General features: G+C 42.1%; 1 protein-coding gene across 1 annotated transcript; it reads right to left on the reverse strand.

Annotated features, from left to right (window-relative positions):
• Positions 1–10,237: 10,237 nt before the first annotated feature.
• LOC118429747 (immunoglobulin superfamily containing leucine-rich repeat protein 2-like) lies at positions 10,238–13,665 on the reverse strand. The gene has a single exon (XM_035840368.1). The coding sequence runs from the start codon at positions 12,469–12,471 to the stop codon at positions 10,240–10,242; it is 2,232 nt and encodes a 743-aa protein (XP_035696261.1). The 5' UTR covers positions 12,472–13,665; the 3' UTR covers positions 10,238–10,239.
• Between the last annotated feature and the right edge of the window lie 2,365 nt (positions 13,666–16,030).

A 16,030-nucleotide genomic window follows, 5' to 3' on the forward strand; every position in this document is an offset into this window, starting at 1 on the left:
TCATCATCCTCCACAAACCTCTTTCTATAAAAGTCACCACAAATCTCGCAAAATATCAAGCGCTTGGCTGTTTTCAAATGAATATTTAGTCTTCTCAATAACCGACTATTCAGCACCAATGACAGACACAGTTTGAGATAAATTTATATCTGTATTGCAAGTTGCTGAAGCACATTTCTGTTCCTGACGATTAACTGTCAATCACGTACCTTCACTTCGGCCCCGCTCCTGTACCTGTTCGCAGAAATGTTACAAAATGATTTAAAATAAGACATCAAGTTCGCAGCCCGTTTCGTGCTAACTTCGGCTACCCGGTCCCGGTCTGTGACTATTTTTGGTGAAAGATCCACCAAACACTTAAAAGGACAGTACTGCAGCTACTCACGATAAATCAATAACAGCAGCCATCTTTTCCACCAAAACTTTCCAAAATTGGCTCCATTTTAGGCTATGTTATACGGTACTATCAAATCAAAGCTCACCGCATAATATCTTAAAAGGTTGTAACGCCATAATGAAGATTGTTGTGCCTCACGTCCACGCATCTTTCCTTCACGCTGTATCAAGCTCGTGGAGTCGTTCTCGCAACGTTTTACTGTACTGTGTACTTATTACCATCAAATCACTATATTATGATGTGTGGTTTATTTATGGTTTGAATCCCATTTTCCAGTGCCGACTGTGTTCGTTATCAGCTCGACAAGACGACAATAAAAGTGAAAGAAAATCATTTGTCTCTTTTTCCGTGGCGCCATCTGATCCTCAAAGATCTATCAATGGGCCATAAAATGTCACCGACAAGCAGTTGCTGGGACCATTTATCAAGAAACACCGTTTCAACCGGTATCAAAAAAAAATCCTAGTGAATGTTTACTTTGTGAGACTGACCATAGGTTAAGAAGATTTGTATCACGTATGACGCTAAATACTCTGTGTAAGCGTGTTCTGTTCTGGTTTTACTTTGGTTTGGCACTTCGCAAGCTAAGAAAATGTAATACCAGTAAGCAATGTTCTAGACAATTCACATTTGAACATAACATAACAGCAAAGAAAATTCAACTTGGCATTTTAGCAGCACTTGAGCGAAAAAATAGATCATTCACTTTTTAGGGCTCTTCACATGGCGCCAGTTGAAATGATACCTAATCTACAAACCGTGCCAGTCGCGGACGGGTAGTAATCAATAGTCGTGCCGCTGGTTAGTTTTATGGGAACAACAAAAGAGATAAAGTCTAGCATTAAATGATGGTAGGTCTATTCTTTTGCTTACATTATTTCATTTTCTCTTGTAGAGTGAGAATTTGAAAGAACTGGAGCGACAGAAAGACTATAGTTACAAAACTTTTACACCTGCAGCAAATGTGAACTTGCCTGGTTAAATAGATAAACTGAAACTGAAATGTGTGAAAAAACGTTCTTATACCAAACCGCAACGATTAACCACAATGTGCCAGGCTGTAGACTGCTTCAACCAGAGGCGCCAGCATGTCTCCACGTGCGGGCCGGGCTTATGAAGCAGACGGGAGATCTCCGTTACAGATCCAGGCTGGCTAGACGCCTGGCAGACGAGAGGGTCGTAAAACAAGTTCAGAAACACCCATCGGGAGTTCACCTAGAGTTCAACTGGGGGGGGGGGGAGGCGTGTGTTTATGTCTGAGGCTTACCTTACAGGAAAGGTGAATCGTTGGGCGCCAACTGTGAGACTGAGAGTATTTGAACCTTAGTTGGAGCACAGCAAATTAAAACACATTGGCCATTTCAGTTTGCCCCAAGTACTTCCAAATGTACCCTTATTTTCAATAAGATGTATCCACGATAAACGTTGGATATACCGGTACCGTGTGGCACAATATCCTTGTAAGAGATGGGAGCTTTAGACACTGAAGTCAGGCGACGCTTACTTTTCTTAGATCTTTTTTGCCTTCGCCTCAACAGGTATATATGCCGAAGTATATTATTCCCGAAGTATATCATTCCCGTTTGTTCTGCATTACATTGTAAAGAGTATACCTACTCCTACATAATAAATCAGAACAAACAGGTCTTTCAGTAGCTTTATAGCTCTGCTTATGTTAAAGGCAGTTCCTGACCCCATTCTACATGTGAAATGCACCTACTACCTGCTGTGAAACACACAGTTTGATTGATATTGATAGCTTTTGTCTGGCGCCAAAACCACATGTTCTTTATTAGAAAATCCGGTCCATAAAAAAACGCTACTTACCCATTTTCATGATAAGCCTTGTTTATGGCTTCTAGCTCAAGGCAATGGCCACACGATACCATTTGTCGCAATCCGTGGGTTATGGAGAATATCATTTGTCAATGTAAACTAATAGCCATTTTCATTTGTATGTTTGTTTTCATTTTGTACTGTGTCAAGCGTAGTAGCACTAATGCATGTTTCAAACCAAACGACGTCCAATGGGCTCGTGTGGAATTAAAAAGAACAGCACAGACGATGATGAAACCAAACTAACTTTAGTTAAGAACCAGAGATAGAAAAGAAAATCAACAAAAATGTTGACAATCCTGGCGAGAAAAGACGTAAAGGCATTACTATCGCTTCTTTAAAAAGCGTGAATGTAACATACATTGTTAACAATAGTTGCTAGTTTTGTCTGCCAGTGCTGTTTTGTGCCTTATCCTGTGCGCAAGCATGTACTCAGCAGGTTAAAAACGTAACGCTTTGTATTCCCTTCCCTATGCACAACTACAGTCATTATATGCAATATTCCCCAACTCTGTTTAGTGCCCTAGTCATTATACATACAGATGTAATATGACGTTTTCATAATGCATGGCTTCAATATGCCCTATCTCCACAGCAATGAACTGGAATATGTTGAAAGCGTTATTAAGGAAGCGACACGGAACAGCGGTCACAACATCCCTGTAAAATTGTGGACCGCAGCAGGCGCTTCCATTTATTCTGAATCTGTCGTTACATATAAATTACCTAGGTCAGACTCCGACACTACAATGGCGTGATTCTGGTCGGAAATGCATTGAAATATTTGTTGTTGTTGTTATTATTGTCGTTGTTTAACGTCTATTATTTCGCTAGACGTGGTCTCTAAGTGCTGGGTAACACATGGTACAGTATGGCTTCCATGGTCTGTCTAGGTACTAGTATTTCTGCAACTTAGAAAAAAAGTAAGACGACTTCAATAAAACATACTGTACAGATTAAAGATAAAAATACAGACGCATGGTGGTTCATCGTCTTGATGAATATATTGATAGATAAATTCTTCGTCTTGTTTCAGAATACGCTGTTATTTCCATGAACTAAGTGATCAAACATTTTTACAATACGTAGGGTCGTAGCTCTTCTAAGACCACATTTTTTACTTTACAGGTAGAGTGATTTTACCATTCAGTTAGCATTAATAGCAGCACTTCCACACACCAATGCCGTGTTCCCGTCGCGCTAGTTTGCCCACAATATAGCGGTTCATTACCATTGATTGCTGATGACCTTTGACATCCCCGTTCCGCTCCAGCGATTTTTGCCTACATATCCGTCCACTTATTGCTCGGAATAACGTCTCCTATGGACATGTTAATTGAGGGTGTTCTAGGAATAGGAAAAACTGATTGTAAGTTATTTGCAGGGGTTGTTACGGGTGAGTGCACTTTATTATCTGCGTATTCTTTTACAGATATTGCAACAATACTGGCCAATAAAGGGACCAAGCCAACGCATTCTGTTCATATATGGATTCATGACTTTTTGATTGAAAACGAAAGATAACACATGAATCTAGATATGTGTGGATTTCGCTGGTGTAACTCAAGGATAAAAAAACATGACATCATTTCAGACTGATGCTCCTTGTGATACGTGTTTCGAATACATTTCAGTGGTATTCTTAAGACTTATAATGCGACAATTTTCACGTTCGGATTAGCTTTTCCATTGAGTGTCAAAAAACAACAACAATGAAACCCGCGCATGATTTAACCACTAATATATCTTTTAAGGTTACAACTGACTAAGAAGTTAGTCGGAAAAGTTGCGATTCACCATTCCTGTATATTGCAGATAACAGATTCACTATATCATCCTCATTATCGCACCTTCCCCGCAATGTACATTAGTATGCCTTGCCGTGTACCGTTCTTTTGAAGAGCCTGGGTTGCCTAATTACCGCCCGCTTGTGAGTGCGTGCGTGGATTCTCTCCCTTCGTGCTCAGAATGTCACTTTGATATTAGTGCATTACTGATGCTCTTCTTTGATGCGCGAGACTGACATGCTCTCATGTGCGAGAAATATGTGGATCACAGTGGATGTACGCGTGATGTCAATTGTACGTTTGAATTCAATTCTTGGAGAGGAGAAATCATCATTGAAGTCTTCTACCCTAGTGATACGCCAAAAATTCTTTTCAAAACGCTCTTAAAAAACAAAACATTCGTTGAACGACATGATTTTGTTTACCTGTAGCACATGTATAGTAATAATTGGATGTAGAATGCATGTATGATATTGTTATCGTTAACACTACATATGTTAAAGGTGTTGTTTGCGTCATAGATAAGGCTAAGAAGATGTGAATAAAGTTGGGTATGAACATGTTTTAACCTTTGGGACTGCAACACCTGTGCTTACATGTATATACCACTAGTATCTAAGCTGATTCAGCACCAAGGTCAGGGATGGTGACACTCGGTACAAACCAATATTTTCAAATGTAGATGTTATATCTTTTTACACTATTCAGTGCTGGATAAGATAGTGCTACTGTCTAGCACACGGCACACTTGTATAGCTATAGTGTTAGCGATGTACAGTACCAGAAACGTGTGGCACTTGCAATTTGTACACTAATTCACAAGACAAGATGGTAATGAACATACTCAAATTAAGTACTCGAAACACTGTATGCCGCGTCAAGCAAAATACAAAGATTGACGTTTCCTCTTTTGATAAAAGTGAACATGTTTTCGCGTGACGCACATAAAAGACCTTGGCAGAATCAACCACATAGTAACCATGGTAACGTAACCGTCAGACCGAATCCCTCATGATACAAAGCAGGTGTCGCAGAGAGGCACCATGGGAAATCAGTGTACCCGTCATTAATGAGGTAAATGATGCCGAACGCGTGATAACGACGTTTGTTATACAGACTCTCAGCACATCATTGTGGTACAGGCAAAGTATATTTGGTGGCACGTTAACAGTACGTCAAGGAGAAAGAAAATATTGAAGCAGTGTTGCTGAAAATATATTACTTGCTGCATCATAAAGCAGATAAAATTTTATGAAAAGAAATAAATATCATTTTACACCAAAGATTTGGCAACTTATCAAAAACATGATACAAGTTGATTTTGCATTGTTCATTGTACATAGAGCAAAGCAAAGCCGATCAAAAATCACACTTTACTAGTGAGAACACAGAAACCTCACAGATGTAGGTCTCCTGTGCTTACGTATGCTACCCAACACGGGGTTTCCGGTGTGCTCGTTTGATTGACAGGTGAAAGGGACGATTTCGATCGCTTGATCTATGGGATAAACGCACACCGTCCTCATAATAAAGGTGGAATAATCAATATTTCATGGCTTTATTTCGGGCAAAATTTGGGAAAAATAGACCAAAAAAAGAGCAAGAAGCTTTTGTTACTTCATACAATGGTTAAAAAAGCACAGAAAAATAAAATGTGCAACTGTCCCACATATCTGTATTTTGCTCCGTGAACAGAAGACTTATCTTTCAACTAACAGTGTGAGAGTATTGCTGTTTATGATAGTTTCAGTGGGGCCATAAATTTCATTTATAATAAAATAATATAATCTCACAATAGCTGGTGCGGTTGGAGGGTGATGAAGATTTAATTTGAGGACGTAAATTATGAGTTTGACATCTACATGGGCCTGGCTGGCCTAGAAGTTTTCTTATCAATAACAGAATAGCACAGCTTTTACTGAATAAAATTCCGCTTGTGGTTTCGTATTGCTGAATTATTTTATACACGGGCCTCTCACTTCTGCCATAGCGCTCCTCAAAAGGATTTAGGAAATGTAGTATATTACATATATTTGTGCATATTTTAAATTTGATTCAAGTAAGTTAGTTGTCCACACGTATCTTTTACAAGACATCATATTTGTGTGTATTTTACGGACATAGCATGACTTTCGTGCCACGTCACTGTCGTAAACATGAGCGCAGAACATCCGTGTACGTGACATGTGGAGATGGAAGTGCAGCCATTCATTTTACTGGTATGGTGTGAGGTCAACGTCAGCATCTTTCGCTCGCACCATATTCGTCATCTGGGGTTCTTGGGAGAATCTCTTGCTTAAAGCGTCCTTATCTTTGTTTTTACTGTCCAACAACTACAAGAGAATACTTGAGTCGTCTCATGCGACTACCTACATTGGATGGAGATGAAGCCCATGCTCCATACGCTCGGGTCACGGAGCGGGTTCTGTTTCCAGTCATCCCTGCCGCTGACTGATCTGACATGAGGGACAGGGGTTATTGTTGTGACTACATGTCGCTCTGGTATTAGAGAAAGGTTTCTGAATCAGCCATGGGGAATTCCGCCCAGTACACGCTTCCGTGCAAACGTGCTGACGGCCGAGAGATGGCATATAAAGTCTAAGTGCAAACCGACATATGATACCAATGGAACTGTCAGTTTAAAAGGCGACTTACTGGTTTTACCAGTATTGCGTTGCCTACTTCACGCAAACGCAATAAGTATAGAGATTATTCATAAATCTGTGTGCAACAGCGATATTTTGAAACACGAGAGTCTTTGCAGCTCACAACAGAAGTTTTAGATGTTTTGAAAGTCACATCAAAAGTCACGAAGGATTTGTATCGAGATTACAATTAGTTTGGTGTAGTTGTTGATCTAGATGGATGAGGGAGGCGCGGTGGTTTATTACTGTACCACTGTAGCACGTGACGTGAGGTGTGATGGATGGATGGGGGATGCTTCTTTCCATTCCCTCAAATCGTTCTAGTCGATTTTATTCCACCCTTTTCTCTTGGTTTTAGAGGTAGAAATGTCCGTCACGAATCGTCTTATCACTGTAGATCCGCCACTGTTCCAATATGGTGGTATTTCTATGTGTCATGGTGAGAAGGGGCAAATTTTGCTCGAACATTGCGATGAACATGCACACTTCTACCAATGTCTTTATGTTAAACCCAACAGTGTTAACATTATGTGAGAGTTAAGAAAATATTTCAATGATCATATTCTAATAAGATTATAAACAATGTATAGAAATAAACAATGCGAAACCACGAGGTCTCAAACACTATCATAATGCAGCGTTAGCTTGACTCTCTTGTTTACATCTTACGTCTTCAACATTGGTACCAACGCTACAATCATTTGATCACATTACTCGTGTGTGTCACCCAGTCACACCTTCCACAACAACGCACCTTATACTGATCTGACTGTCAGTTCCCGGCCAATTACTGTTTGTGGGCGAAGACGGATGGCAGAGGACATTTAATCCACTTTATCCTGTCCGAAATCCACTTTATTGTTCCGGGTATTACGGTGGGAAAGAGATGAAATCGTATATCAATCAGGGCTTCCACAGTTTCCACCTAATCTGGTATCCGTTCAATTAGGGTTTCTTTCCAGTTGTGTTTTTCCTGACACATGAAAACTGTACCAGAAACTGTCGTTATGAATTTAACGTTGGAGGATTTTATAGGGGCAAATGCTTTACGCCCACGAAAATCGCTACCACTACATTGCCTTGGACTTGATAAACATGTTGACTATATTTGGCATTCTAGTAGAAAAACCAAGGCGTCAGTGCCAGCGTATTTCTGCTGACAACTTAATTCTTCTTGTGTTGTTTTAGGAAGACAATATTAAAACAATAATACAGGCCGTACGTCGAGATGAAGGTTTCTAACAAGGGCGCTAACATAAAACATACTAAGAAAAACATGTTCGCCTCAGGGTAGGATTGAGAATGTCAGATTCTTGGCGGTCAATTTACCTTTTCTCCAAAGTGGATTTTGGTTTACAGCATTGTGCAGTATATCATAGTCTATTACTGGTATCTAAAAAGAAAAGCTTCCTATATTCTTGTGTATACGTACTACACTAGATAGATGTATATGCAAGAAAACTAAGACCACTACGCTAAAAAGATAGAAATTACAGAAGGTTCGTTACTAGCACATTGCTTTAAAAGCGATTTCTCATGCGTCCTTGATTTCTTTATTAATATTATCAATAACGCAAGAAAGTAATCAAATCCATCATATTGTGTCGTGCAAGCTATACCCGATGAAAGAATGAATCTCTTTTGAGTGAAATCACGATAGAATCACCGTCAGCGAATGTCGATACACAGGGTGTGGAAGCATATCTGCTTTACATAAACCAAAGCCACTGACGAAGGATAGTGGATTCTATCCGAAACGTCTGACCGTTTCAAAACCATATCCAGTTGCTTGAGTAACTATTTTTGGCGTATCTTATTACCTGGATGTCTAACCTACATCGACAAAGCCAAAGATTTCAAGTGAGATATTGTCGTATCGATATTACTACAGAGTTGATAAAACACCCTGTCAGTTTTGATATGAAATTGACGACTGATAAACATCAAGTCCGATGGATTAACCCTCGCCAACAGCCTATGCGAAATGGTGCAGACAAAAAGCCTTGGGCAAAGATGGCATCTACTGAAGTGACAAGTCCCGGTTTGGGTGTGGTGGAATTCTGCATTCATTTCGATGTGAGTAAGCGAGCGGGGTTTCTTGCCAAAATTTGGACATTTATCACGCCGCGTTTAGTAGATGGATAATCTCAACCAATAGCACACAGGCATGTATGGAATGTCTCTAGCTTCTTAGAAGGACTGGAAGACAAGACCTAAAAGAACCATTAGAGAGTAGCTGTTGTTGGTGTTTTTGTTACTTGAAACCAGGGAAATTCAGCACCAAGGACAGAGACCGAAAGCAACGTCAACGCTCCTAACAAAATCTAACCTCCTTGCTCCTAATAAACAAATGCAGTGGTGTTCTTCCACTTGCTTGTTTCTTTTCTATAGTCCTATGTTTGTTTGTAGTATGAAATATCTGTGTAGCAAAGCCTCCTAGGTTGTAGCTTGGAGTTTCTCAGCCACTCTCCCCTTTCGTCAAAGCCCTACCATCAGCTTCAATTGACAGGTGTTCCGGGTAGGCCGCCATTTAAAGCGCTTCTAGTATTAGCTATATTGCCTTTGGGCTGGATGATATGAAAGACTTAATAGAGTTTTTCGTGTAACAAGGTATTCAGTTTGGGCTAATATGATACGGGTTTGTTTGAAATTAGTTTAGCCAAGAGAGACAAACAAAGAGCGATCCGTGTTTTCAACAATGATTTCACCATGTGACTTTATTACAATGAAGCATCCATAGCTGCCACGTTAACACAATACTCACAATTCTAATGAAATATCACAATTTTCTGACAGGATAATTTGTCATAATTCAATGTACAGACATGACCTCACGATCTGGGATTTAGGGGTCTATATTCACACAGGACGATTTCATCGCCAAGGGATCCACGGACTTGACATCACTTACATGGAATGTATTGTCGTTGAGAGATATCAAGTTCCCAAAGGAAAAGTCATGAACTGTTGACACAAAGGCCTAACGTTAATCATAAAAAATTGCCGGGTATCACAATTGATATTGACAAAAGTTATATACATTATAGTTAACGTTAGATCTCGATTCAATTCTTGCAAGTTATGTAGCGTTGGAAACACCCTTTGACATCTGACTTATAAAATCTGTTTCATAAATTTTAAGTTTTAAGTTACAATTCAAACACTGGAAGGGTGCATAATTACAATGGTATTGGTACAAATATTTCAGTAATTATTTACAAGTCGGAATTTTTTCACTGACTAAATTGTTGATCACTTTAACGCCAAAGTTTTTGTTCATTTCCACATAGTGCATTTGTCATACTTTTGTTACAATACATTTTTACATACAAAATATACACAGCCATTGCCTATTTTTAAAGTGGAAAGAGTGTCGAGTGACTTTACCTTTTCAAGCTGAAACAGTGCTCCTATGCTGCCTGCTATCTCTTAATTAGAGTCAATTGTACCAATTTTTCTCTGTTCCATCAATCCAGGGTAGGTCTGAAAGTCAGAATGTAAGGAAATAGTTTTAGGTTCTGTCAGCTGCGAGGACATACTTTGTATCACCATTTATGGTGTTAACGTTATATTCTCAAAAGTTTGTACTCTTTGAATGCTTCAGCCGACAGTACTGATACTGTGTGAAAGAAGCCATCGTCTTGGCGCGAGGAATTCTTCGAGATTTTGAGGCGCGCATTCCAAGGTTTCCTTCCTCGTCTGAGAGATCTTCGTCGTTTCTTACGATGGGTGCAGCTGTAGCACCCAACAGCTCGGGTTCTATGTCCTCGTAGATGTGCTCCGACATGCGGTTGGTGTCCTCTCGTTGTAGATGTTTTCTCATTGTTGCTTTGGGATCGCTGTCGTCGGGCGAGCTCATCATTGAGGACCGAAGAGCCGCGTTACGATGCCCGCCTAGAGTGGGATCGTCAACATACGAATTCCTGTTCTCGTAAACATTGTCCACCAAAGTGACACAGTCTGATCTCGGTCTCACGTTTACGTTTGGTCTGCTACCACTGACGTCGGGCTGTGCTTCTCCGAGCCGCCGCCGACAAATGCTCAAGAAACCGCAAAGACTGCCGCCATTTTCTTCTTCCTCTTCATCCGTTTCTGTTTTTATGACAACCTTCGGTTTTCGACACTGGATGATAGCGTAGTGAATGCTGGCCACAGATAGTGTTATGATTGCCATCCCGCACAGAAAAGTACCAACTATGATCGGTCCTAACATCTCTTCCATGTACGTCTTGCCAGGTAGAGTTGAAAACGTGGTACACACCTTGCTTGAAACACAAAGCCTGTACATTGTTCCAGGCCGCAGGTGCTGTAGATGGTGGTCGGACCCTCCCCCGACTTCCACCGCCAGGAGCTTGGAGATGGTTCGGTTCGAGTTTTCATCGAGAATTGTCACGTTCGCACAAAACGGAGGCCGTGCACAATCTAGAGTGCACCCAAATCGAACTGTTGCTTCGTCCGTTGACACTTTGACAATAGACAGTTCTAAGTCGGTAGTCATTTGTAAGTTCGACCCTTGAGATGTAAATTCTGAGCAAATGTCAGGAACTTTAGTAGTTGTTTGTGGTTTTGGTACTGTTGGTTGCGGTACAATTCTTCCAGAAGGTCGGGTGGGGATAACACCACCACCTTGCGTTGGAACAGTTGTGGCCGATGACAAGGTAGGAGCCAAGGGTTTCCCGCCGGGGCTAACAGCTCCCTTCTCTGTGGGACCTTTAGGCGGAGTCCCGGCGGGTGTTGGCGCGGGTTTGCTCGACGTCGTAGCCACCTCGGGGGTCGGAGTCGTCTTCACAACAACCGGTACAGGATCTCGCGTGAGGGTCAAGATCAGCTTGGAGCTGACGGATCCTGCGGGATTTGTAGCGACACAGATGTACGTTCCTCTGTCTCTGTACTGCACCGACCGCAGCACTATCATCCTGTCCGTACCCTCATCCTTGGGTCTCACCGTCCCTGCAGGAGTTATCCACTTGACGGTCGGGAGCGGGTCCCCATCTATAGCGCAGTGGAGATATACTCTGCTCTCTACGGGGATTACACCTTTGGGGATGGCCCAGGCCCGTGCCGTGGGAGCTTTACATGGTAGCTCCTCGGCTTGATCGACTCTCTCTCCGTGTAGCTCAGCAGGTGTGGCGCAGGTGATGTCCTTACGCTGCTGAACGTCGACGTTCGTTGTTTTCAGCCAGTCGGCTAACCATTGTACCCCACAGTTACAGTGCCATGGGTTGGCGTGGAGAAGCAAATGTGAGAGAGAGTTCATACGGTCGAAGGCACCCGAGGGTAGAGCTGTTATTTCGTTATGGTGTATCCTCAGAGAGCGCAGCTTGGTCATACGATTAAAAGCTTCAATCGGAATGTACGTTAACTTGTTGTTGTTAAGTTTGAATAGCTGTAGTCCAGGTAGATATTGCAATGACTCCCACGGAAATTCTTTTAGCTCGTTGTTTCCCAAGTCCAGATTTCTCAGCGCTCCTAGTCGCATGAAGGCCATGTCCGATATGGTCTGTATATTGTTGTAGCTAAGCCATATGGAGTGTACCATGGAGTACCTGGCCAAAGAGTCGTCAGTTATAACAGTCAGGTCGTTAGCGGCCAGGTTGAGGGAAGTCGTGGTCCGCGGGATCTCTGTGGGAACCGTCTGTAGGTTTTGGTACGTGCACTCCACCGAGCAGAGCAGAGTGACGTTGTTGCAGCGGCACTTGCAGACCGTCGGGCAGGTGGGGAGCGCCCCTGCCGCCGAGCTGACGACTATCCACGCCACGGGGAGAATCAAGAGCAGCGTCCACGGCGTAACGGTAAATTTGGACATCTTTGTCGCCTTCTGAACACTTCTCGCGTCCCGAACAGAGTTAACTCAGCCTAAGCTTGGTCCGACAACAGTTCGCGTTTTTCTTTCTCCATGCTTGCTCTGTGGCAAGGAAGCGCGTTAGAAAATAAGCTGATTACCATCACATAGTAGTCCCAGTTTCCATCGTTCCCACCTGCAATTTCCCCTCAGAAGCCAGCACCCGTGTGCAGCATGTATACATGAGCGAGCAAGTCAGCTTTCCGTGGCTGCTCATCCAAACGCCGGATCGACCCGCACTCCTGTCAATCTCGCTGGAGTCCAGCCTTCTGATTGGTCGCTTTTTTCAGGACTTTTCTTGTGATTCGATTGCTGCGCTCCCTCGCCGGGGGAAATCACACCATCGGCCGTAAATAGGGCCTGATTGCCGCGCGTAAATAGGCACTTATTGCAGTGAAAACTTGTCAGGCTCGCCAAATGTACTTAATTTGCAGTCCACAAATAGGACATTAGGCGCATTTGCCTGACAATAAACAGATATCCCGCTTATATTTTACACGGTGATGATAGAAACGCCACAATCCTGACATGGCAGTATCTCCTCCAGCATCGCGGGACCAGGATTAAAAGTAAAAATGATTGACAGCTCGAGCACGCGTTGTACATCTTAATCATACCCAGCCCGAGCACCCCCATCCCTCTGTGGGGTTATGGGAGCAGCGAATATGATCAATATTTTATTGCCCCGCTTTCGCTCTACATAATCCATAACCCTGCCGAGCTCTGTGCTGATGAAAAATCACGCGAAATTACTTCCACTTCGAGATGTCTAAATTGAATACTCAGGGACAGGTCACCTTGTGTGCTATTCTGAACAGATCTGAGATAGAGCTTTGTCACATACGGTCTTCGTTTCATGGAGATTCTTCTATGTGAATACCGGTCGATCTATCCTTACATGGCACACATTTGAGTTGTTGGGTGTGATGAGGCCTTCGAGATAATCATATGGTCCTGGGACCACAGAAAGTCGTAAAACGTAATCAAACCCGTCTCTCCCCCGCCGTGCGTTGAGGGATATGCCGGGACAGGATTTATGATATACGGCGGTTATCATTACTATTAATTGTAGTGATAATGAGGTCTAACCGCCGCCGTAAATCTGTCAAAGGTGCAACATGGCGGGAAAACGGGCAGACTGGGTAGAACGGACGGGCAGGGCGCCATTTTACTATAGCGTGTAAAAATGTCAGGATTTCGTGAAGGGTGTCTTATGAATTAGCCACGCATTAACAGAGGCAAGCTGTCTTCTTTACACGTAAAATTTGATTATGGATTGGTATATGTATCAATTCAAATCTTCATGATATTCTGATTTTACACATGTAAAAAGCTACATAAAAATACATGTACATGTATATGGAAATACGCAGGAGATTTGCTGTGACAAAATTAGGGACTCCTAGTATATCTTTTTATACCTGTCAATCACGACAGAGCCATGGAAAACTTAATCTTCTTGTTATGGCTTCGAGACAAAATTAAAACATAGCTATAATTACTTCCGCTTTGGTGTGGTGTTGTGACTAAGCGTGTGACGACGTGTGATTTTGGTTTCAGCACCAAGGACATGGATAATTCTGAAAATGCGCCTAGCGCAAAGGGCGCCATTTTTATCTGTCTGTAAGGTCCAGTGTTCGTCAACGCTTTGACCAATCGTGTCAGTGAACGTTATATGTTTGTCATTTAAGTTGCCCAACATCCAAGCCCTTGTGCTATTTGGTTAATCAGAAGTGTCTTTGAGACTCTTTGGCAAACTCATTCAGAATTACATTTTATCTTCAAATCTAGCAGGCGTTGAGTTAGTGACAGACATGTGCGTGCTGAACGCTGTTTACGTTACGAATCCGAGTGCTTCCCACTTCAATTGAGAAAGCATTAGCGCTAAGTGGGGTGACCTTCGTGAGTTTTGCAACATTAAAATCAATTAGACACACGGATGTCTCTTAGCATTTGGGACAGTCTTCTAATGAATAGACATATGTCAAATTCAATAAGAAATGCATTTTCTTCTAAAGGGCAAATGAAACGGCATTTTCCAATGGCTATCAATAGTAGCTGTGAAAAAAGCAAGTGGCGTACTTTGCCTGGGTCAAACATGGCAAATTCGGTTTACAGTGCGCCCAGTTTTGAGTGGTGTGCTTGGAACTCGGTCTTCAAGAGTCCACTTGTATTGTACACTTACTAGTATTTTGATTTTCTACCGTTCAGAGCGTCATGATCGCCCCATATGATTAATCTGTCTTACTAGCTAAGTTAAAGACACTGTTAACATGCATGACCATCATTATTCTAACACGAGCCGAGGCATCATTTAGCCGAGGGCTAACCAAAGCCTCCTGGCCGCTGCCATGGCAACTGACCTGGTCCCCATTAGAGGGAATATTTCGGTGGGCGGAGGTTGACATTTACCACGCACAGCTTGTCCAAACTTGTTTTCCACCGTACTGAAGAAGCCGGAAGGATGCAGATATATTGATCACGGGATGAATCGTGCTGTATGAAAGGATTGGGAGATAATAGTCACAGGGGAATATCGCTTTGGGTTGACGCACTACATCCAGGGAAGGGTTCAGATCAGATAACACACATGATGTATTACAGCTCTTTTATTCCAGCAATATGACGGATGTAATTTTTCAACTTTAATGATTTGTATGTAAGATGAGTGTATCTTAAAAGAATAACAACAATCGCGAGAATATTGTGCGCTGGTAACATATTTAGTGATGTGGACGTGAAAGGGTAGAAAATCAGAGGAAGTGACTGCGTGTCCCAACGGAGGGAAGGCTAGTTGAGAGAGTCAGAGTTGATGCTGACGGTCCCTCCTGTAGGACTCACTAATGGACGCGTACCGCCTATTTCTGATACCAAGCGGTCCCCTGGGCTGGGGATGTGGGACGAATACGCGATCTACACAGAAAGTTGGTGAACTGCTAACTCGGTTAAAAAAAAGCACTGTGGAGCTCAGAGATACAAAGACAGATGGTGATGTCACTGATATTACGAAAAAAGGCAAAGGATACGTTGTAATCCTCGTGCTGTCTCTTTCTTTCTTTAGTCTTCAAGTTATTATTATGAAAGCTATATTCGCCGTGGAATGTACATGAAACTTTACAAGTTGTACATTTTAACGATCCTTTTAGCATTAGACTCTATTTAGCTTTTGTGGGTCACAATGACATATGCATAAACTGGGCTCTATTCTAGAAATATATGGAAGGCAACTTCGACATTGTTTACGAACTGAATATTTACGGCGTTTGTTAAAAGCGACATCTAGCGTAGGATGGTTGGTTTACACAGCGTGAGGCCTGATGGCGATAGTGATTCATGTATATTTGAAGTCATCTTTACATTTCAATATAACGTAACAAAACGTTATAACTTGTCGGGGTTTGAGATGAGCAGTGGCTCGACATAAAACATGGCGTGAGGAGTATAGGAGAAACATCCCTTCAAAATCTCCGTAGAGAGAACTTGTAATGTCAACTTAACTACTGCACGTCATTTGTCAATTTTA

Source organism: Branchiostoma floridae, chromosome 13 (genome assembly GCF_000003815.2).
Source record: "Branchiostoma floridae strain S238N-H82 chromosome 13, Bfl_VNyyK, whole genome shotgun sequence".
NCBI lineage: Eukaryota > Metazoa > Chordata > Leptocardii > Amphioxiformes > Branchiostomatidae > Branchiostoma > Branchiostoma floridae.